This window comes from Lepidochelys kempii, chromosome 6, assembly GCF_965140265.1.
Source record: "Lepidochelys kempii isolate rLepKem1 chromosome 6, rLepKem1.hap2, whole genome shotgun sequence".
NCBI lineage: Eukaryota > Metazoa > Chordata > Testudines > Cheloniidae > Lepidochelys > Lepidochelys kempii.
Genome location: NC_133261.1, coordinates 74171022 through 74194801, shown reverse-complemented (window position 1 = coordinate 74194801; position 23780 = coordinate 74171022). Strand labels below are relative to the sequence as shown.

Below are 23780 nucleotides of genomic sequence, written 5' to 3'. Positions count from 1 at the left end.
CTACACTGTCACTTTCAGCGCTAAAACTTTAGTTGTTCAGGGGTGTGAACCCCCCACCCCCCGCACGACAAAGTTTTAGCGCTGAAAAGCGCCAGTATAGACAGCACTCCCAGTAATAAAGCTGCCACCGCTCATTCGGGGTGGGGCTTTTTTATCGCCAGGAGAGCTCACCCCCGGCGATAAAGCGTGTCTACATTGCCCATGTTACAGCGCTGCCGTGGCCACACTGTAACATGGGCAGTGGAGACATACCCTGAGAGACAAATTCCAGCCTACATGCACAGTGGGTGCTGCATGTCCAGTCACAGGCAAACAGCATAATGTGTGCATGAAATATGGACATTTTGCAGCTGTTTGCTGCACCAAAACAATCAGGGAGTTGACTCACATTACAGACAATCAAGAGCCATTATTTCTGGGATCTATCACTTGTGATGACAGAGAGCCTTCCTGGAGAGTGAAACTGAATATTCATGGATCAACCACCTGTTGATCACTTTAGATAAGCTATTACCAGCAGGACAGTGGGGTGGGAGGAGGTATTGTTTCATGATTTCTGTGTGTATATAAAGTCTGCTGCAGTTTCCACGGTAAACATCTGATGAAGTGAGCTGTAGCTCACGAAAGCTCATGCTCAAATAAATTGGTTAGTCTCTAAGGTGCCACAAGTACTCCTTTTCTTTTTGCGAATACAGACTAACACGGCTGTTCCTCTGAAACATGGAAAGACTATTGCCTTTATAATTGACTCAGGAGTTGACCTCACAGTCATCTCAGAAGGACTTACAATCACCTTCAACCCTTTCCAAAGCTGAAGTTACCTGAGACAGCTCTGACAGTATTCTGACCTGCATGGGCCAGTCCACTACAGAAATAACTTACGATCTGGATGCATCGCTTTTGTCTTTGTATGTGATCTATGGGCTACAGACCAACAGCCTTCTCAGCTGCAGTGTGGCAGCCACGATGGGCCTAGTGAGACAAGTGGAAGAACTTGATGGAATATTAGGTCATATTGGACTTCTGAAAGGCAATCCAGTACAAATAACCTTAAGAGACAATACTGAACCATACATACATACACCTCGAAGGATTCCTACCTCATTACATCATAAAGTGGAAACCGAGTTAAAGAGAAGGGAGTGGATTCACATATTAGAAGAAAATTTCTGAGCCAACAGCCTGGTGTGTGCCAATAGTACCAGTTATAAAGAAAAATGGAAAAATGTGACTCTGTAGATCTTAAAAGACTATATGAAGCAGTTGTGAGAGAAAAATATATCCTCCCAACACTGGAAGACTTCCTCCCCAAAGTGAAAGGGATGCCTCAGCCGGATATCTAAACAATTTCTTTAGCTAAAGCAAGTGCTACATTTATCACACCCTTTGGGAGATTTTGCTTTCAAAGATTACCTTTTGGGATTACCAGTGCACCTGAAGTTATCCAAAGAAAGATGGCAGAATTGTTAATGAGCACAAATGAAGTTATAGTTTTCGTAGATGATATTCTGATATATGGTTCTTCAACACAACAAACCACTCAATGAAGTCCTAAGCCTAATCAGTCTGGACTGATGCTAAACAAGGAAAAATGCATTTCCGCCTACCCCAAATTTTGTTTTTGAGACAGACCATAAACAGAGATGGAATCAGTCCTAGCCCTGAGAAAGTAAAAGCAATTTGAGAATGGAATGCACCAACTAATGAACCAGAACTGATATAGGAGTACTTGTGGCACCTTAGAGACTAACCAATTTATTTGAGCATAAGCTTTCGTGAGCTACAGCTCACTTCATCGGATGCATAAAAGTGGAAAATGCAGTGAGGACATTTTTATACACACAGACCATGAAAAAATGGGTTTTTATCACTTCAAAAGGTTTTCTCTCCCCCCACCCCACTCTCCTGCTGGTAATAGCTTATCTAAAGTGATCACTCTCCTTACAATGTGTATGATAATCAAGGTGGGCCATTTCCAGCATAAATCCAGGGTTTAACAAGAATGTCTGAGGAACGGGGGGGGGGGGGGAGGCTTGAATAGAGACTGGGAGTGGCTAAGTCATTATGCAAGGTAACCTATTTCCCCTTGTTTTTTCCTTATTCCCCCTACCCCCCAATTCCTCAGAAGTTCTTGTTAAACCCTGGATTTATGCTGGAAATGGCCCACCTTGATTATCATACACATTGTAAGGAGAGTGATCACCGTAGATAAGCTATTACCAGCATGAGAGTGGAGTGGGGGGAGAGAAAACCTGGATTTGTGCTGGAAATGGCCCACCTTGATTATCATACACATTGTAAGGAGAGTGATCACTTTAGATAAGCTATTATCAGCAGGAGAGTGGGGTGGGGGGAGAGAAAACCTTTTGAAGTGATAAACACCCATTTTTTCATGGTCTGTGTGTATAAAAATATCCTCACTGCATTTTCCACTTTTATGCATCCGATGAAGTGAGCTGTTGCTCACGAAAGCTTATGCTCAAATAAATTGGTTAGTCTCTAAGATGCCACAAGTACTCCTTTTCTTTTTGCGAATACAGACTAACACGGCTGCTACTCTGAAACCTGTCAGAACTGATACATATATACTGAGCTAGTAAATTACCTTGGTCAATGCCTACAAGACCTTTCTACAGTGATAAAACCACTGAATGAATTGTTGGAGTATATCTACAGTGCAACTAAATACCCATGGCTGGCCCATGTCACCTGACTTGGGCTCATGGAGCTTGGGCTGCATGGCTGTTAAATTGTTGTGTAGATATTCAGGCACAGGCTGAAGACCAGACTCTGCGACCCCGTGAGGGGAGAGGGTCCCAGAGCCCAGGCTCCAGCCCAAGCCCAAATGTCTACATTGCTTAAACAACCCCGCAGCCTGCGTCTGAGTCAGCTGTCACAGGCCAGCTACAGGTGTTTAGTTGCAGTGTAGACATACCCTTAAAGTCGAACACATCTTGGCTATGGGGCCCAAATCAAGACATTTTCTTCAAAAAGGTAAAAGGATTGATCTCAGCTGCTCCATTTCTCCAGTACTGTAATGTGAACAAACCCACAAGGGTCAGTGCAGATGTAAGGAGCATAACCTAGGTGGGGCATTGTTGCAACAACATGGCTCTGAGTGGGGGCCAGTTGCATTTAGCTCTTGCTCCCTTACAGGAGCACAAAACTGATATGCATAGATTGAAAAAGAGTGCCTGGCAAGCATATGGGCATGTGAGAACTTCTACAGAGATCTGTGTGGACTGGTAACAGACAATAAATAGCTTGTAAACCTCATCAGTGGAAAAGACCTGGATCAAGCACTGCTCAGATGCCAACATCTACTGCTAAGGTTAATGAAATTTAACCCAGTTGCTAAATATGTTCCTAGGAAAAATCTGGTGATAGCAGACACTCTATCACAGAGCCCAGCATCACACTCAGCTACCTGTGAGCTTGAAGATGACATAATGGCAAATGTGGATACTGTGGCTGCATACAGACCAGTGTCAGAAAAGGGATTCCTCCAGCTAAAAAAACCCAACCTTGACAGACACTCAACTTCAAGAAGTTCAAGTTACATTTGAGGCGGCTGACTCGAGTATCTAAAGGACACTAAGGAAGTGATAAGAGACTACTTTGTGGTGCGTGGACAATTGAATGAGTCAAATGGACTTGTGATTAAAGGCAATTTGCATCGTAATTCCAGACAAATGAGTGGAGAAATCCTAAACCTCATCCATGAAGGACATCAAGGATTAATTAAATGCTGTGAACGGGCCAACCAGGTGGCCAGGCATCAGCAAGGAGATAAAGAATAAAGCATCTGCACATGAACATTGCAGAACTAACAGACCAACACAACACAAGGAACCCTTAATAACAGCACCTCTACCAGACGGACCTTGGAAGAGACTCACTGAAGATTTATGTGAATTCAGAGGCCATCATTACCTGGTCTTCATGGACTATTTTTCCACATACGAAGAAATAGTGTATTTGAAAGACATAATATGCCACAGTGTTATTGAGAAACTGAAGTCCATTTTTGCTCAGTTTGGTATTCCAGAACAACTACTGATGGGCAACGGACCACAATTCACTGCAGCAGAATTTAAGTCATTCCAAACAAAATATGATTTTGACCATATTTACTAGCAGCCCCTTTTACCCAGAAGCAAATGGAGAGGCTGAAAGAGCTGTAGAGAAGGCTAAGAAAATCTTACAGTAGGAAGATCCTTTCCTTGCTCTTCTGTGTTACAGATCAACACCAATAGCAGCTACTGGATATAGTTCAGCACAAATCCTGATGGGAAGACAACTCAGAACTACTATTCCATCTTTGGAAAAGAATCTATTTCCAAAGTGGCCAGGAATGAAGAGAATAGCCAAATGGGATAAAAAGGCTAACAAAGCTTATGAACACTTTTACAACAGATGTCACTCAGTTAGAAAACTGCCAGGTCTAGAGACTATGTTCACGTCAAACTGGATGAGGAAAAAGAATGGATAATGCCAGCTGCCATAAAGAAAAAGAATTCAGCACCCAGATCATATGTGATTGAGACCAACAGTGGAGACTTCAACAGAAACCATCAACATCTACAGCTTGTTTCTCAGAAAGAACAATCAACAGAGCAAACTACAGATGGCAGATGCACAAGCAAAAGAAGACGACTCAAGGATTCCAAACTGACCACAACCAATCATTGCAAGTAATGGACACCCTTTCACCATTGCCAGAGTCTTTCCTTCAGTGTGGGGAAGGGCTCCAGAAATGGGGAGGCAGCAGGATGCTACATTGCTAAAAATTAGCAGTGTAAATGGGTAGGCATGGCTTGGGTGAGTAGAGAACTGTCTAGGGCATGTACTCAGGTATGTCCCACACCCTTCAAGCATGTCTTTACTGTGCTCGTCTAAGCCAGGCTTCACCGTTTACACTGTTATTTATACCCATTCTACGGAGACTACGCCGGTATACACCCTACATGCCGCCAAAAGAAGGGTACAGTGTACATGCACCCAAAGTGACATACAGCCTAGATACCACATTGCACCTGTTGTTATGGGCAACTGAGTTCAAACAAGGTTTGTTGCTGAATTGCAGAAGCCCTTTGCTCCCAAGGAGCCCACCCTGGCATCATTCTCTACGGAGACAGGCAGGAAGAGCAATGGGTTGGAGTTTTAAAGAGTAACATTAATTGGAAGCCACTTACATTTTCTCCAGGAAGGTGTAGCGAGATGCATTGGATGTCAGTGGATTTCTAACGATGGCCATGATATCCTCAGCCCAGCTCTGGCAACAAAACAAATGCAATCAGAGGTTAGAAAAATGGCACCAATCAGGACATGGCATCTGCACTCTGAATGGTGCTGACCTCCCATCCCGTCCTCACAGCCTGAGGAGCAGTGCGCACCCTCTGGTCCCTGCCACCTGCCTAGTCTTGAGCCCCTGTTTCTACACCTGCTTACAGTAGGACCTTGAACTTACCCTCCTATCCTTTGCTTTGTCCACTTTAACTGCAGGAAGGAGGATGATGAAGTGAACAGCAGCAGCACATTAATTCCTTCCTTCTGCTTGCAGGGGCTCCAGGCTGGAGCTCAAGGGCACTGTACCCCCCTCTCTTTTGGAACGGGATTCCTGTCCCTTGCAGCTGGCAAGCTTGTCAGTCATGCTCAAGAAACAGGGGATTTAGAATTCCCACCCTCCCACTTTCCACTAATACTACCATTCCTGGACATCCCTGGTGGTCCATTCCCCTGAGGTCTCAGATACCTTGCCAACACTCTCTTTGTAGGAGACAAAGTTGTGGAAAGTGAGATCCACCATATCGGGGCCGGTCACAACAGTCAGAGTCTTGAGCAGGAAGTTGTTGTCTGGGAAATCTAAGTTAAAAACCTCTCGGAGCTTCTGGCTCTGCAAAGGGAAACAAGGTAAAAATGAAGGGGGATGGGTAAACTGACACCAGAAAACAAGACCCAACCCAAACCTTTACCCAAATTTGCACTGAACCCTTATGGAAGCTGGAAAAAGTTTTTAGAAAACTTTTTATATTATTCATTTTCACTGTGGGCCTCTGTACTTCCTGGGTCCAGTGGGAATGTGAAGAGGTACTAGAGCAGCCTGGCATTTCTGATCTGACCAAGAGATCTCAGAAGAAACTTTCTTCTTGAGAGATCTCCAGTGACGGTTGCCAATTGTCTAATCTCAAAAAACTAAACAGTCTTGCCTCACCCCTTCCCCAAAACCCTACCCCTCCCGCTCCCCCGCCCCTGCTAATTTTATCCCGCCTCCCTCCATCGCTTGCTCTCCCCCACCCTCACTTGCTCATTTTCACCAAGCTGGGGCAGGGGGTTGGGGTGCGGGAGGGGATACAGACTCTGGGTTGGGGGTGCAGGCTCTGGGGTGGAGCCAGAAATGAGGGGTTCAGGGTGCGGGAGGGGGCCCTGGGCTGGGGCAGAGGGCTGGGGTGCAGGAAGGGTGAGGGCGCCAGCTGGGGATGTGGGCTCTGGGGTGGGGCCAGGGATGATGGATTTGGGGTGTAGGAGGGGGCTCTGGGCTGGAGGTTGGGGTGCAGAGGGTGGGAGTGAGGGCTCTGGCTGGGGGTGTAGACTCTGGGGTGGAGCCTGGGATTATGGGTTTGGGGTGTGGGAGGGGGCTCCAGGCTGAGGCAGGGGGCTGGGATGTGGGAGGGGGTACAGGCTCTTGGCTGGGAGTGCGGGCTCTGGGGTGGAGCCAGAAATGAGGGGTTTGGAGTGTGGGAGGAGGCTCAGGGCTGGGGCACAGGTTTGAAGTGCAGGAGGGGGTTCAGTGCATGGGCTCTGGGAGGGAGTTTGGGTGCGGGAGGGTGCTCAGGGCTGGGGCAGGGGGTTCGGGTGCAGGAGGGAATTCAGGGTGTGGGCTCCAGGCGGTGCTTAGCTCAGGCAGCTCTGGGGAAGCAGCTGGCATGTCTCTCCAGCTCCTAGGTGAAGGCACGGCCAAGCGTCTCTGTGCGCTGCCCCTGCCCACAGGTACCACCCTGGCAGCTCCCATTGGCCGTGGTTCCTGGCCAACGGGAGCTGCGGAGCCAGTGCTCAGGGCAGGGGCAGTGCGCGGAGTCCCCGTGGCTGCCCCTATGCCTAGGAGCCAGAGGGACATGCTGACTGCTTCCTGGGAGCCATGTGGAGCTGGGTAGGGAGCCTGCCAGCCCCACGCCAACTGGACTTTTAACGGCCCGGTCAGCAGTGCTGACTGGAGCTGCCAGGGTCCCTTTTTGACTGGGTGTTCCAATCGAAAACCGAACCCCTGGCAACCCTATCTCCAGTCCAAATTTGCTGACGTTGCCGATATTGTAATGTATGGAATAAGGTGACAGACACTACTGAAGCAGGGTTCCTGAGTTTATTACAAACAAGCTGTTTATCAGCATCACACAATAGTCTTAAGGCTGGATTACTGCAGTACTCCTTACTCCAACATCACCATAACATTATCTCTTCCCAATGCAGTTGGAGTGTTAGTTATGATCTTTAAAGCCCTCCATGGTCTAGGACCCGGTTATCTGAGAGATGGACTCTCTCCCTGTGTCTTGTGCCAGTAGTTGTGATCGCTTGAGTCATGCTTGCTGCCAGTTCCTGGAGTTGGTCCCTCTGTAAAATGAGTGTCAGAGCCCCTCACTTCTGGAACCTGTCTCCCCTCCATCCCACCTCACATTTGTGACCCGCCAGAGCCTGAGTTGGACAAGTACAGACCTTCTCTGATTAGTGTAATATGTATTTCATTACTGGATCACGTTAAGGATAATACATGTCAATTTTTACAGAATCTTTGTAGAATTATTTTTCATTAATTTTCTTCATCACCACGTAAAATCTCCCAAATGTAAGGTGCTGCGGTGCAGGGCACCACAATTTACAATGAAATAAGTAACATTCACAAATCATGAAAGAAGTGCATTAAATTCACTATATAAATGTAATCCTCCAGCCAAAACCAAACGAACGGCCTGATCCTGCCCCTCTTGAAGTCAATAGCAAAATTGCCATTGACTTCGGTGGGAGCAGAAGCAGGCCCGACTTCTAGCTGCATATGTGCAGCTAAAGTTCTAAACTGCTACCATAAACGTAGTGGCCCAGATTCAGAGGTGATGTCTAGTGGGTGTAGGTACAAGGGAGACTGAGTCTACAGTAGTGTAACTTACAAGTTGAGGAAAGTGTGAGTGGCAGTCTCTTAGAATCTCTTTCACTCACCTCTGAATTTGGCCCAAGTAAAGTACAATCAGTTGCTCACATACAAAATGGGAAGTGACTGCCTAGGAAAGAGTACTGCGGAAAGGGATCTGGGGGTCATAGTGGACCACAAGCTAAATATGAGTCAACAGTGTAACACTGTTACAAAAAAAGCTAGCATCATTCTGGGATGTATTAACAGGAGTGTTGTAAGCAAGACATGAGAGGTAATTCTTCCGCTGTATTCCATGCTGATTAGGCCTCAGCTGGAGTATTGTGTCCAGTTCTGGGTGCCACATTTCAGGAAAGATGTGGACAAACTGGAGAAAGTCCAGAGAAGAGCAACAAAAATGATTAAAGGTCTAGAAAACATGACCTATGAGGGAAGATTGAGAAAATTGGGTTTGTTTAGTCTGGAAAAGAGAAGACTAAGAGGGGACATGATAACAGTTTCCAAGTACATAAAAGGTTGTTAAAAGGAAGAGGGAGAAGAATTGTTCTTCTTAACCTCTGAGGATAGGACGAGAAGCATTGGGTTTAAATTGCAGCAAGGGAGGTTTAGGTTGGACATTAGGAAAAACTTCCTAACTGTCAGGGTGGTTAAGCACTGGAATAAATTGCCTAGGAGGTTGTGGAATCTCCATCATTGGAGATTTTTAAGAGCAGGTTAGACAAACACCTGTCAGGTGTGGTCTAGATAATACTTAGTCCTGCCATGAATGCAGGGGACTGGACTAGATGACCTCTCGAGGTCCCTTCCAGTCCTATGATTCTATGATTCTATGTCTTCAACTCACAGTAAGCCCAAGCTAGCCTAGCCTGGTGTAGGTAGCTTTGCAGTGGGGATGCTCCATCCATGCTAAGTGCTACCCAAGTAATTGCATCCACACTGGTGCTGTACTAGCCTACGTGCTGGGATGAATTTCTGGGGTGCTATCCTATAGTTCTTAGTGATGCATTAAACTGGACCACTCTATTAATTCATTTGCCTGGTGCTCTCTCTTACCTAGCATGGAGCTGCTGTCTGTAGGAAGAACATGAGAACAATGCTTTAGGTAAATAATTTCCAAGGGGAAATACTCCTTATTACTGCAGACAGCTCTGAAGACAAAAGAAAACAGCATTTGGCTGCAAGAATTTTTAATGAGAATGTCATTAAGGAATTCAGTCTGCAAACCTCAAAGTGATTTGTAGTGCAACTGACTGGGACTGCTCTTTCTCTCTCTCTTTCTTGTCCACTAAGCATACAAATTCCCCCAAATTATGGGTCTTACAGACATCACACCTTCTGGCCAACTGGCAGCCCAAGAGGAGGGCTTCTTGGACAGCACCTCCATTCAAATGCTGTGTAAGTGCAGCAGAAATGAAGCAGGCAAACAGGAGGTCAAAAAGCCAGTGCAGAAGAAGAGAGAAGTTAGACCAGAAAGTACATCCCAGGTAGAGCTGTGGGATAGGATTGGAGGTCTACCAGCACCAGTGCTTGATTATCCTGCCTTTTCACCACAAAGTAGGGTGGGCTGCTGGCCCAGGCTGAAGCAAAACCCAAGATCAAGACTATGCCCTCAGCTGTGCTTGCTAGCTCAGGCTTAAAGCACCTTCTTAACCAGGGTTAGAGATTTTTGTGCGTGTGTAAGCAGGGGAATGGTCCCGCTATTGTGGGGAACCTTCCTGGCTTATACACTACCCTGGTAAAACGGGCTAGCGAAAGGATCTGAGTCCTTGCTCCCACCTCTTTTATCCAGAGGGCTCCCCTTCCACTCTCCTGTGTGGCAGAGTCCTCGTAACCCCAACAAGGCTGGGCCCAGGATTTCTGGGGCTCAAACCCCCAACCTTGTTGTGGTCACTTAGGTCAGGGTCTAGCATGTCCCCACTCTGGGGTGCTCTCTCTGCTCTGGATGCTTCCCTGATCTACTGATCATTCCACACAGTCCAAAGCAAATACAATTTATTAAACAGCAATTAATTTTGAAAAAATAAGGAAAATGGTTAAGGAAAACACATAACCCCACTCTGAGGGACGGGAACATTAGAACTAGCATCTCTGGAATGTAAGGGAAGTTCACAGTCTGTTCCTCACACGTCCCAGGCCTCCTGCCCAGGCCCTGGTTGTGCTGCAGGGATGCTGCAGGTCAGACATGCTCTGGCGGTGGCCACACACCTTCAGGCTCTAGGTGGCAGGACCTTTCTTCCCAGAGCCAGCCCCCCTGTTGGGGTTATGATCCCCCTCCAAGTCCGGCCCGCAAGGCCTCTTAGCTGGGGCACCTCCCTGCGCTGATCCCGCTGCCCGCTCACCACTCCAAGCTGCTCCCCGCACCCGGCTCCGGACTGCTCCAGCCCCAGCCCCAGCTCCACTCTGCCTCCCGCCCCCTGGGCTGCTTCTCTGGCCCCTCTGGCTCTGGTTGCTGCAGATCTCCTCCCAACACAGGTCTGCTCTCGGGGCTGCTTCTCTGGTTCTCTCTGGCCAGCATGACCCTGCCCCCCAGCTCAGCTCAGGCTCCTGCTTTCTCCTTAGCTCAGCCCCACTCTGTCTGTAGTCTGTTCCCTCATTAGCCTGCCCACCTGCCAATCAGGCTGACCTGGAGCATTGGCCTCTCCCCATTGTTCTTGCGGACTGTCAGTCTCAGAGTCCTGATTTCTCATCGACCCTTCCCCTTTTAGTACTGGGAGATGGCCAACCAAAAACCCCCACTAAGTTTTAGTATGGGGCCAACAGTACCCTTACACGTGGAGAGAAAGGGAGCACGGGCAACACCTGGGTTATCAGCTGGGCTAACTCTGCAGTAAAGATATATCCTTGTTAAACACATGCAAATACATGCTTGTATTCTATTACAATTCAAATCCCAGCTCTTCCTTTCCTGTCATTGAGTTTTCTGGTCACATTTGGATTGTAAATGGCCAGATTTTCAAAACAGCTCAGCACCCAGAACTTCTTATGTGCTTGTAAAATGCAATGGACACCCAAAGGCATGCTGTAAATTATAAGGTTTTATTTTTCAGGCATTTTCTATTATATTTTTATAGAGTTCAATGCTAGTTGAGTCTGTGATAAACATCTACCTTTAGGAAAAGGTAGATACCACCCCAAGACTATCAAACTAGCATCTGTGTCTTCCAAGAGCAAAGTGCCTTCTCCCATAGGGTGATTCCAACAGCCAACATAACATGAATGCATTTGAAATATGGGGAGGGGAGGGGAAAGACTGGAACAGAGACTTTTAAAAAAATTGTATGTGTATAGTATGTGTATAGTACATACTTCCCTTTCTGCCTCTGCCTATGCAGCAAGGCCCTTGGTATGATCAGGTCAGACTTCACTGATCCTTAGTGTTGCCAGGAGTCTGGTTTTCGACCGGAATGCCCGGTCAAAAAGGGAACCTGGCGGCTCCGGTCGCTGTTAAAAGTCTGGTCAGTGACGCAGTGGGACGAAGGCAGGCTCCCTGCCTCCCAAGGCTCTGCACGGCTCCCAGAAGCGGCCAGCATGTCCCTGCGGCCCCTAGGCAGAGTGGCAATCAGGGAAGCTCCGCAAGCTGCCCCCACCTCCACAGCGCATCCACTGCAGCTCCCATTGGCTGGGAACCACGGCTAATGGGAGCTGCGGGGGCAGCACCTGCGGGTGTGGGCAGTGCGCAGAGTCCCTTGGCCCCTCCTCCGCCTAGAAGCCGGACATGCCGGCTGCTTCCGGGAGCCGTTTGGAGCTAGGCAGGCACGGAGCCTGCCTTAGCCCTGCTGTGCTGCCGACTGGGAGTCGCCTGAGGTAAGCACCGCCCGACTGGAGCCCTCAACCCAACCCCCTGCCCAGCCCAGTGAAAATGAGTGAGGGTGGGGGAGAGCAAGTGTTGGAGAGAGGGGGGATGGAATGAGTGGGGGCGGGGCCTCAGAGAAGGGTCAGGGCCTCAGGAAAGGGGTGTTCAGTTTTGTGTGATTAGAAAGTTGGCAACCCTACTGATCCTCATTACAAAAGCCTTCATGTCATATGATTTTAGTCTTGAATTTAACTTCATGCTACAGACCTGCTGGCTGTTGTCCAAATTATTTACCTCCCACATACTATACCATGAAACTGAGACAATAGAGAAATTGTGGTTTATGTTGAAGAAGTTTCCTGTATTTGTTAGAAGCTGTCTCCTCCTCCCCTTCCTTTTCTGTTATTTGGTGTTGCTTATCATGCAGGTAAGTCCCTTTGTTGTTCACAGTTGAGTCTTGACAGTCTGAAAGCTGTCATCTAGAACTGCTACCTTTGAGTTTGTTCTGCTAGACAAACTCATCAAATTCAGTACTGGCAATATCTTGATACTGTCATCTCACCATGACATAACATCATGTTTGCAGCTTTTTATCCTCAAAGCACTTTATAAACATGAACTAAGTAAGCCTCACAACACTCCAGTAAAATTAATTGTTATCCCCATTTCACAGATAGGGAAATTGAGGCACGGAAAAGCTTTAAATAGGGAAGAAGGACGGTCTTTCAGTTAAGGCCCTGGACTGGCTTTATCTCCCAGACATAGACTTCACATGTGACCTTGGACAAGTCACATACTCTCTGTGTGCCTCCATTTCTTATCTGTTAAATGGGAATGACCGTACTCAGGGGGGTGTTGTGAGGATAAATTCAATCATGTTTGTGAGGTGCTCAGATACTGTGGTGAAGGAGGCCAAATGGTTGCCATACATAAAGGTTGTTTGCACCACCCCACAGAGTCAGAGCTGCAGATAGAACCCACGAATTCTAGCTCCCAGCCTAAAGCTCAGACCACAGTCCCTTATTATATCATGACAGTTTCCTCACATCATGCTGCAATTTCACAACACAATCAGACACAGTGCCATTTTACATGAGATTGCCAGGTAAAAACAGGTATGATATCATTAAAAAGCAGGAGAGGTTAATTCATGCCCCAGCCCTATAATTCATGCCCCAGCCAAAATGGAACTTTATAAACCAGCAACCCAGTGATTCAGCTTTAATCTCAGCTCTCCACTCTTTTCCCACTTCCCTGATTTCCCTAGTAGCCTCACTTGAACAAACCAGAGTCAGAAGCCAGGGAAACAAACTCTCTTATGCAAATATAGGCAAAGAACCATGCAGACTGCTAGAGTTGGAGAGAAAGCAGCCTTTCCTCACCCTCAAACGCAATGCCAACATCACAAAGCTGTGGCAACTGAATGGTAATCAGCTTTTACTCCAGTGCTACATGCTGGCAACATGATGGAGTAGTTATAAGGCAGCAGCTCCATAATATGGCAGCGAGTATGTTCGCTGAACATGTCTAAGGAAAATCTAAGCCCAATAGTAAGATGTAACGCTCACTTTCTTATTAGCCTTGCCCTATCCCTCGACATTGGGACGGCTTACTGCTGAGAATTCTCTAAGTCTCATGATGGTGAGGGCCATTCTGCTGACATGTGCATGGAGGGCTCCACAGCACCCAATCCTCACAAGATTTAAGACCCCATCACTCTGAGCAGCACAGGTAGCTACCAGGGAATTGGGGGAGAGGAGTTATCCAAATGAAGTTCCCTCGGCTCTTGCTGTTGCCCATGGGAAAGAGTCACTTGGACCATGGGGGAGTTGGGAACACAGTGGGATACAGATGAATGGGGCACACCTTCCTGATGTGTGGCCAAACTAGAATTTACGGATTTTAATGGAGGATTCTGCCCCATTGCCCCCAGTAATTTTAGCCATTTTAGTATAAAATTCAATTCCTAAATAAAACTAACCATTACAGGAGTGGGGACCAGACAGCTTTGTGCCCCAGGGTGCCAAACAGCCACCCCCACCAAGCACTGAGCCTTTCCCTGCCTGCTTCCTCCCCTAGTATTTGGAAATCACAGAACTGTAGGACTGGAAAGGACCTCAATAGGTCATCTAGAGCAGTCCCCTGCACTGAGGCAGGACTAAGTATCATCTAGATCATCCCTAACAGGTGTTTGTCTATCTTGTTCTTAAATACCTACGACAGAGATTCCACAGTCTCCCTAGGTAATTTGTTCCAGTACGTAACTACTCGCACAGTTAAAAATTTTTTTCCTAATGTCTAACCTAAATCTCTCATTCAGCAATTTAAGCCTGCATGAATTTACAGGCTATGGACCCATGCTTGCTTCTCACCCTCTCCCATATACAAGTGCCCATACAGCCCAGTGTGGTAGCACTCTTGTTTCCAAGCCTGAAAATGACAGGTGGTTCAAGTCCTAGTCCAAGGTTTGTGCTCATATGCAACGTAGCATTAGGACTGTTAAGATATGGCACTCTTCATCTGAGATGTTTGGTTACCTGCATGAGAAGTGCGATACTGGTTCCACAGTCACTGCTTTGCTAGTTTCTAATCCATTGGTTAGAGAGAGCTCTGTGTAGTGCTCTGAGATACCTTGAGGGCAGTATGAAAGACACCATCTATGCAAACACGTGGCTCAAGCAAGGACTCAACCGTGGACAGAAAAGGGCCACAGACTCACCTTGGGGATTTTGGCAAATTTTCCTACTCGGGTGTCTCGGATGCTGGTTATATCCAAAAATTCCATTTCCTGAAAAAGAATAAAAATAGGGAGGAGGGTGGCACTTGGAGGAGGAAGGGCAAGGACAGCAAGAGAGTGAAGGGTTAGAAAGGGAATGGCAAGGCTCTCTGGTGGCTCTCACTCACAGCCCTGCATTGGGGTCAGTGTGGAGCTGCACTTCCAGAGCAGGAACAATGGCACAACTCCCAGCCACACAGAGACAGCACCTGCTGCAACATTCTTCAGGTTTCAGAGTAACAGCCGTGTTAGTCTGTATTCGCAAAAAGAAAAGGAGTACTTGTGGCACCTTAGAGACTAACCAATTTATCTGAGCATAAGCTTTCGTGAGCTACAACTCACTTCATCGGATGCATACGATGAAGTGAGCTGTAGCTCACGAAAGCTTATGCTCAAATAAATTGGTTAGTCTCTAAGCTGCCACAAGTACTCCTTTTCTTTTTGCTGCAACATTGTGTAAGCCGACTGCTCCCCTGGCCAGTGCAGAGGGACAGTGATATGTGGTTCCACCTCCTTCCTTTTTGGGGTGGAGGTCCTGGCAGGGAACAGTTTCTGGGGGCAACAGAGCACAAGGGCTGCAATTCCGTCAAGCTCCTGCCCTGTGGGAGAGCACCTTGCACACCCATCAAAGGGCATGCCACAAACTTGCACTAAGAAGGAGGCGGGCGAGAGGTTGTAGCAAGGGTGGATTGCTGTTCAGTAAAGCCCAATTAATCAGACAGGGTGGTATCTCTGAAGTGAAAACAGGGACTCTGCATAGAATCCTGGAAACATCTGGCAGGATGTGTAATGCTTAGTAAGCGCTCAGGAGGGAAGGGAACAGCACTTATACCAACTGAACAAGCACTCAGCTCCGGCCAAGTCTGCTCACACTTGCGGAAACATCTAGTTCACAATGGCAGACTGAAAGGTTTAATACAATAATTAACACAACTCCTCTCCTAATAACATAACATGTTGCTCCCATACGGGTGCCCTCAAGGCCTGTCAGGGCCAAGCAGTTATCACTGGACCTGGGATCAGCAATATGGTGTGCGTGCAATGCAACTGAATCAGCTACCAGCCCAGCCACGGAAAGTAGCCTGTGACAGTCCACAGTTCACCCCAGTCCCTCACCTGTTACCCATGTCATCAACCTGCCTATTGCCCCCAGCAGTGTCATTTTGCTAATCACCCATGTCACCCGCATAATCTACTGTGGTCTGCCTGTTCTGTGGCTGCATCCGCCCACTCGTTGCCATGGCCACACTCTCCAGACTGGCCAACCCATGGCCCATGCCAACCCATACTGCCAGCAGCCAGCAGCCTGCCTATCAGCTACACCCAGCAGCTGTTGTCAGCTCACTCAACGCCCAGAGACTCTCTCAGAGTGGGAAAGGTGCCAGACAAATGAATGCATCTGATGAAGTGAGCTGTAGCTCACGAAAGCTTTTGCTCAAATAAATTGGTTAGTCTCTAAGGTGCCACAAATCCTCCTTTTCTTTTTGTGAATACAGACTAACACGGCTGCTACTCTGAAACTTCTCCCAGGATGTAAAGCCAGCAGATGCGCCATGTGGCTCTCAGATTTGCTTACAGTTTGTACTAGGTGCTAATCAACTAGTACTGCATTTCCCAGTATAACTAGGCACTGACCTATGTCTCCTCCTACAGCAGCAGGCCTGCTCCCCACAACACCACAATTCCAGTACCAGGCCTGCTGCTAACACCCTTCCGCAGAATCAGCATTCTTTGCCCAAAGAGCAGCAGGTCTTGTCCCCATTTCCTTCCCCAGCTCTGAACCCCTTGCACCAGTTACATACCCTGAACATCTGCTACTTTAGGGAGAAGGGAGGGGGCGGTCACAGTGTCTGTCAGGTTTACAAAAAACAGTGTTTCTCCTGCCCACAGAGCTGCCCACTTGTTCTGCTGTGTTGCAGGAGGAAGCAGACACCCTCTTGCGTTCCCTATAGCTCCAAACCCGCAACCATGAGGAGTAGATCTGGAGCGCCCTTGAGCAGAATGCCAAATGTTTCAGGAGGAGACACACAGCTGAAGGGAATGCAGACATTTCAGGGGAATATACTGGGCATAAGATGCTGCTGCTAACAGCTCCTTATCTCACACCACTGCTGTGCCGACAAGCGTTATTGTGGCACCGCTGTGAGGGAGTTCACCATGCTGGAGCCCCAGCTGGCACTGGCAATCACTGTTACGAGGAAACAGTCATTGCGAAGATGTCACTAATAGCGCCCAAATAGTCCCAGCTAGTACTACTGTGCAATGTACTGCTGCTGTCTCTTTATCTGCCATGCGTCAGTATGTGGGTCATGAGGAGGAAGTGAAGCTGAACCACAGTGGACTAGAAAGCGGAAGTATGTAGGCCCAGCCTCCCACCTGCCATCTCCCAGCACTCTCTGCCTCTTGGGGAACTGGATTTTTTCTCCTTTCCCACTGCGTCTCCCCTGCATAGATGCTGGAACTAGGGATACTGCCTCATACCTGGGCTTGAAGTGGTTTCCATTATATGCAGGGTTTACAGTTTGGTTCAATGGCTCTCAGCAACCCCACTACACAAACTGTTCCAGCACCCCTGCTCCTCTCCACCCCTCACTCCAGCCTGCATGCTCCAGTCTGCCTATCCCTTGCTGGGTACGTCTACATTTGAGCTGGGAGGTGTGATTCCCAGCTTGTGTGGACCTGCACTAGCTATGCTTAAGCAAGCACATTAAAAATAGCAATGTGTCAAGGGCGCAGAGGCAGCTGCTTGGGCTAGCCACCCAAGTACGTACCCAGGGATCCAAGTGGCTATGTACTTGGGCGGCTAGCATGAGCCGCTCCCCATGCTACCCTGGCGACACTGCTATTTTTAGCAAGTTAGTGCACGCACATCTAGGCAAGCTGGGAATCACACTGCCCAGCTCAAATGTAGATATACAACTGTGTGTTCCAGCTTAGCACTGGAGGAACCAATATCTCCCTCTGGACCTGAGGTGTGCTGTCTTCCACCTTCTTCCTTCCTCCCTTTTTTCAGCTCACACCTGGATAAACTTCATACATAGCTCCTGGAAACATCAGCACACTACTTAGCTACAAGCATAGTCCATTCCTGTTTGAGACATGTAAGAGTTGTAGCTTTTGGCTTAGTAGGCTGTGCAGGGGGCTCTCGCTCGCCAGTCCTGGGGTGTAGCTCCAGCTCTGCCATTTGCTCATTCTGGACAATTCACTCAGCCTGTCTGGTAAATGGGACTATTAATGCTTGCTCACCTTTGTGAAGTGCTCGGAGAGGCATGGAACTAACGAGCTATACAGTGCAAACAAAACCTGTGACAAAAAAGGAAGTGCTCATTTCCCATCGGCACATGTAGTCTAGTTCCTCTGACTCCCTGCTTTTTCCTGGAATTGCCCAGGAAATTCCTGTAGGGGCACCTGTCACTGAACAAGTGGCAGTCCCCAGGCCCTTGTGTGGTGCTTTCTTCTAAGATGGGATGTGTTCTAGCTGCTGTCTAGCGGCTGACCAAGCCTCTTTGCTCTGGGTACTTTTACAAACTCCAATTCAGAGACACGGCTGGGAAGCTCAACACTTACCTTATTCTGATATGTCCAATATAAGTAAAAGCCCTTTGGATCTACCCGGAGAATCACAGGCGAAGCATTCGTTGTGTCCTGACAAAACCAGGAGAAAGAAGGTTTAAAGCGTTGGAGAATCTGTAAGGGAATGTAATTTCCCCTGCAGCCCAGACTTGGTGAATCACCTTCTGACTATTCTGTGGTCTGTATAAAGCAGTTGGTTAGTTTGAGTTCAGCTCCAGCAAGTGAGAGCCAAGGGTTATGGAGGCTAACCTATACTGCTGCTACCCCTAATGGTGGGTCCTGCCTCCAGATCAATGCTGAGCCAAGACACATTGGCAGCGAAGTGTTAAGGAAGGATATGCTGTCACTGTGTCCTTTACCTCCCCTATGAGTATCCAAGGGACTTTAATCTCCAGGGTTGGCGCCTTCCATGAGCACTGAACACTACAATAACCATCTGTCTGCCATGCTCTCCCTCTCATCATTCCACTCCCTCCTTTCACTCCCACTCTCTCCTCTTCTGCAATAGGCAGAAAGCTCATGAAGACACATATGCCTACCCATGTCCCCATAGTTCTCAGGTAGTTCCCTGAGCTCACTGCTGTGAGCTAGAAGAGCATTCTGGACATTGATGTGCAAATGAGGACCCCATTGACCACATTTCTAGATTTCCCACACTCTCCCATCAAACCAAGCTTTTTAAAACCAAGCAGAGTCTTCAGTGTGGAAAAGCCCAGAAGGACCTCTTTCCTACCTGTCCATATGAGGAACAGATCCATGCTAGCTACAACTGGGTTCAAACAGAGTTTATTCAACCACCCAACATTGTGAGATCTTAGATGTTGCATAAATTATCATGAACTCTTACTAAAAAGTGGCACAAACCATGATCATCTCTTTATCTCCTTCTTTTCTTAACAGCTTCTCCCCTTTGGCTATAGGCCCACATGAAGAAAAAGACAGACTGAGCACACGCATCCTAAAACACATGCAACAAGGCTGGCCTATGAGAGACTGCAGGAGGGAGTGAATTCCAGAGATGAGGATTCTTCATCAGAATGTCCTGCTGCCCATGCCCTGGAGTTCAACTCCAAGGACTGAGAGCAAGAGCTGTCTTGTGGAACACAACTGCTGCAATGTGGCATAGCAGATGAGATGGATGTGGGAACCCAGGCCATTCAGAGCTTTGTAGATGATAACAAAGGGGTGGATTGGGAGCCAGTGCAGAGCACGGATTATATAAGGTTTGTGATCATAAATTACAAGTATGTTTCAATTAATTTAATCTCACACCCCAAACCTATAGTACTTTCTTTGCAAAAATTCAATACTTTAAATAAGAAGAAACCCCAAATCCCAAAATGTCTGGAAATGAACAGCTAGGGGAGCCAGGCTGTTCTCCTTTGTTGAATAACCCTTTCTCATTCACCATGACTTCCCTTGACTCATACTGCCTCCCCCTTAACTTTGCCCCCTAATATATGCAGAGAAATGCAAAAATCAAAACATCACTGGGGTGAATTTCTGACCCTACTGAAATCAATAGCAAAACTCTTATTGACTCCAAGGGGGCCAGAATTTCACCTTCGAAGATTACGAAATCCTATTTCCTGTTCAAGGGATCCATTTCCAATAATCACTTAGGGATCAATTGAGGAGTTCCCTTCTGTAAGGGACAGCTTGTAGCTTTGCTGCTCTGCACCGGCCCTGGGACATAATTGTGATGTAGAGAGTCACAGTTTGGTGTCTGGTTTTTCATTGCTCCAGGGAGAAAGTAACTTGTTCTATCCCTTTACTTGGCACAGCTTACTTTACACTCTGTGCTGGCTGGCTGCTGCTTTGTATGGAAGGAGTTAAGGCCCTGCACACTCCAAGACACAATATGTGGCTCCATGAAGGCTATTTAATCCCTGCACTGTGGTCTGCGATGGGAGTAGCCCACACAGGGGCTTTATGACCTCTTACGTATGTTCCATGGGTCACAATGTGCTAAAGTGAATGGAGCTACTTGCGTGAACTTGCCAAAGACAGTAAGGATTGTACATTCAAGATGCTTATAATTTGTTCTCAGTAGAAATATGTTTAAAACTGAATCGGGCCACATTTAGAAGATAAGAACGACCATTCTGGGTCAGACCAAAGGTCCATCTAGCCCAGACCAAAGGTCCATCTAGGTCCATCTAGTCCATCCTGTCTTCTGACAGTGGCCAATGCCAGATGCCCCAGAGGGAATGATCAGGACAGGTTACCATCAAGTGATCCATCCCCTGTCGCCCATTCCCAGTTTCTGGCAAACAGAGACTAGCGACACTATCCCTGCCCATCCTGGCTAATAGCCATCAATGGACCTCTCCTCTATGAACTTATCTAGTTCTTTTTTGAACCCTGTTATAGTCTTGGCCTTCACAACATCCTCTGGCAAAGCGTTCCACAGACTGCTTGTGTGTTGTGTGAAGAAATACTTCCTTTTGTTTGTTTTAAACCCACTGCCTATTAATTTCATTTGGTGACACTGAGTTCTTGTGTTATGAGAAGAACATAACATAAGAACATAAGAATGGCCATACTGGGTCAGACCAAAGATCCATCCAGCTCAGTATCCTGTCTGCCGACAGAGGCCATTGCCAGGTGCCCCAGAGGGAGTGAACCTAACAGGTAATGATCAAGTGGTCTCTCTCCTGCCATCCATCTCCACCCTCTGACAAACAGAGGCTAGGGACACCATTCCTTACCCATCCTGGCTAATAGCAATTAATGGACTTAACCTCCATGAATTTATCTAGCTCTCTTTTAAACCCTGTTTTAGTCTTAGCCTTCACAATCTCCTCAGGCAAGGAGTTCCACAGGTTGACTGTGTGCTGTGTGAAGAAGAACTTCCTGTTATTTCTTTTAAACCTGCTGCCCATTAATTTCATTTGGTGGCCCCGAGTTCTTATATTATGGAACAAGTAAATAACTTTTCCTTGTTCACTTTCTCCACACCACTCATGATTTTATATACCTCTATCATATCCTCCCTTAGTCTCCTCTTTTCCAAGATGAAAAGTCCTAGTCTCTTTAATCTCTCCTTATATGGGAACCATTCCAAACCCCTAATTCTTTTAGTTGCCCCTCTGTGAACCTTTTCTAATGCCAGTATATCTTTTTAGAGATGAGGAGACCACATCTGTATGCAGTATTCAAGATGTGGGCATACCATGGATTTATATAAGGGCAATAAGATATTCTCCGTGTTATTCTCTATCCCTTTTTTAATGATTCTTAACGTCCTGTTCGCTTTTTTGACTGCCGCTGCAAACTGCGTGGCCACCTTTAGAGAACTATCCATGATGACTCCAAGATCTCTTTCCTGATTCGTTGTTTATAGTTCCTGATTAGCTAAATTAGCCCCCATCATATTGTATGTATAGCTGGGGTTATTTTTTCTAATGTGCATTACTTTACTTTTATCCACATTAAATTTCATTTGCCATTTTGTTGCCCAATCACTTAGTTTTGTGAGATCTTTTTGACATTCTTCACAGTCTGCTTTTGTCTTAACTATCTTGAGCAGTTTAGTATTGTCAACAAACTTTGCCACCTCACTGTTTACCCCTTTTTCTAGATCATTTATGAATATGTTAAATGAGACTGGGCCCAGAACAGATCCCTGGGGAACACCACTATTTACCTCTCTCCATTCTGAAAATTTACCATTTATTCCTACCCTTTGTTCCCTGTCTTTTAACCAGTTACCAATCCATGAAAGGATTTTCCCTCTTATCCCATGACAACTTAATTTACGTAAGCGCCTTTGGTGAGGGAACGTGTCAAAGGCTTTCTGGAAATCTAAGTACACTATATCCACTGGATTCCCCTTGTCCACATGTTTGTTGACCCTCTCAAAGAATTCTAGTAGATTAGTGAGGCATGATTTCCCTTTACAAAAACCATGTTGACGCTTTCCCAACAAATTATGTTCATCTATATGTCTGACAATTTTGTTCTTTACCATAGTTTCAACCAGTTCCCCTGGTACTGAAGTCAGGCTTACCAGCCTGTAATTGCTGGGATCACCTCTGGAGCCCTTTTTAAAAATTGGCATCACATTAGCTATCCTCCAATCATTTGGTACAGAAGCTGAATTAAACAATAAGTTACAGACTAGAGTTAGTAGTTCTGCAATTTCACATTTGAATTCCTTCAGAACTCTTGGGTGAATACCATCTGGTCCTGGTAACTTATTACTGTTTAGTTTATCAATTTGTTCCAAAACCTCCTCTAATGACACCTCAATCTGGGACAGCTTCTCATATTTGTCATCTAAAATGAATGGCTCAGGTGTGGGAATCTTTCTCATATCCTCAGCTGTGAAGACCGATGCAAAGAATTCATTTAGCTTCTCCTCTATGGCCTTATCGTCTTTGAGTGCTCCTTTAGCATCTTGATCGTCCAGTGGCCCTACTGGTTGTTTAGCAGGCTTCTTGCTTCTGATGTACTTAAAAAATTTTTTTGCTATTACTTTTTGAGTCTTTGTCTAGCTGTTCTTCAAATTCTTTTTTGGCCTTCCTAATTATATTTTTACACTTCATTTGCCAGACTTTATGCTCCTTTCCATTTTCCTCACTAGGATTTAACTTCCACTTTTTAAAAGATGCCTTTTTGCCTCTCACTGCTTCTTTTACCTTGTTGTTTAGCCACGGTGGGACTTTTTAGGTTCTCTGACTCTGTTTTTTAATTTGGGGTACACATTTAAGTTGAGCCTCTATTATAATGTCTTTTAAAAGTTTCCATGTGGCTTGCAGGGATGTCATTTTTGGCACTGTACCTTTTAATTTCTGTTTAACTAACTTCCTTATTTTTGTATAGTCCCCCTCTCTGAAATTAAATGTTACAGTGTTGGACTGCTGTGGTGTTTTCCCTGCCCCAGGGATGTTAAATTTAATTATATTATGGTCACTGTTACCAAGCAGTCCAGTTATATTCATCTCTTGAACCAGATCCTGTGCTCCACTTAGGACTAAATCAAGAATTGTCTCTCCTCTTGTGGGTTCCAGGACTAGCTGCTCCAAGAAGGAGTTATTTAAGGTGTCAAGAAACTTTATCTCTGCATCCCATCCTGAGGTGACATGTACCCAGTCAATATGGGGATAGTTGAAATCCCCCATTATTATTGAAGTTTTTTTATTTGTATAGCCTCTCTAATCTCCCTGAGCATTTCACAGTCACTATCACCATCCTGGTCAGGTGGTGGGTAATATATCCCACTTGTTATATTCACATCTGCTTGCCACACTTAAGAGATGGCCAAGCACATTCTGCATTAGCTGAGGCTTTGGAGTGGACTTCAAAGTGGCTATAATGATTAGGTATCATCTGTATTACAGTAACACTCAGACTCCCTATTTTGGATGGCACCTCCTTTGAACTGGGCACTGTACAAACACAGAGTAAAGATGATCCCTGCCCCATAGAAGTTGCAATCTAATTAAATAAAATACATTAATATAAGTCAGCCTAGAGTAGTATGTCCTCCGTTA

General features: G+C 46.5%; 1 protein-coding gene and 1 long non-coding RNA gene across 8 annotated transcripts in view; one reads left to right on the top strand and one right to left on the bottom strand.

Annotated features, from left to right (window-relative positions):
* The window catches only part of LOC140913094 (uncharacterized), a 63995-nt gene that overhangs the window by 28305 nt on the left and 11910 nt on the right, over window positions 1-23780 (top strand). Inside the window, exon 3 of the long non-coding RNA XR_012159468.1 lies at window positions 19183-19505. This is a non-coding gene — a long non-coding RNA (uncharacterized lncRNA). The remainder of the gene's footprint in view (window positions 1-19182; window positions 19506-23780) is intronic.
* PLCB2 (phospholipase C beta 2) overlaps window positions 1-23780 on the bottom strand; it is a 65508-nt gene that overhangs the window by 38852 nt on the left and 2876 nt on the right. For 6 of the 7 annotated variants that reach the window (XM_073348800.1, XM_073348799.1, XM_073348798.1 and 3 more), the window contains 4 exons: window positions 18277-18354; window positions 14653-14721; window positions 5756-5896; window positions 5196-5275 (listed from right to left, as the gene is read on the bottom strand). In XM_073348800.1, coding sequence (XP_073204901.1) covers window positions 5196-5275; window positions 5756-5896; window positions 14653-14721; window positions 18277-18354 — 368 coding nt within the window. Of the gene's footprint in view, window positions 1-882; window positions 923-5195; window positions 5276-5755; window positions 5897-14652; window positions 14722-18276; window positions 18355-23780 lie in introns of those variants that run through there. The other variant, XM_073348797.1, reaches the window with a different exon arrangement.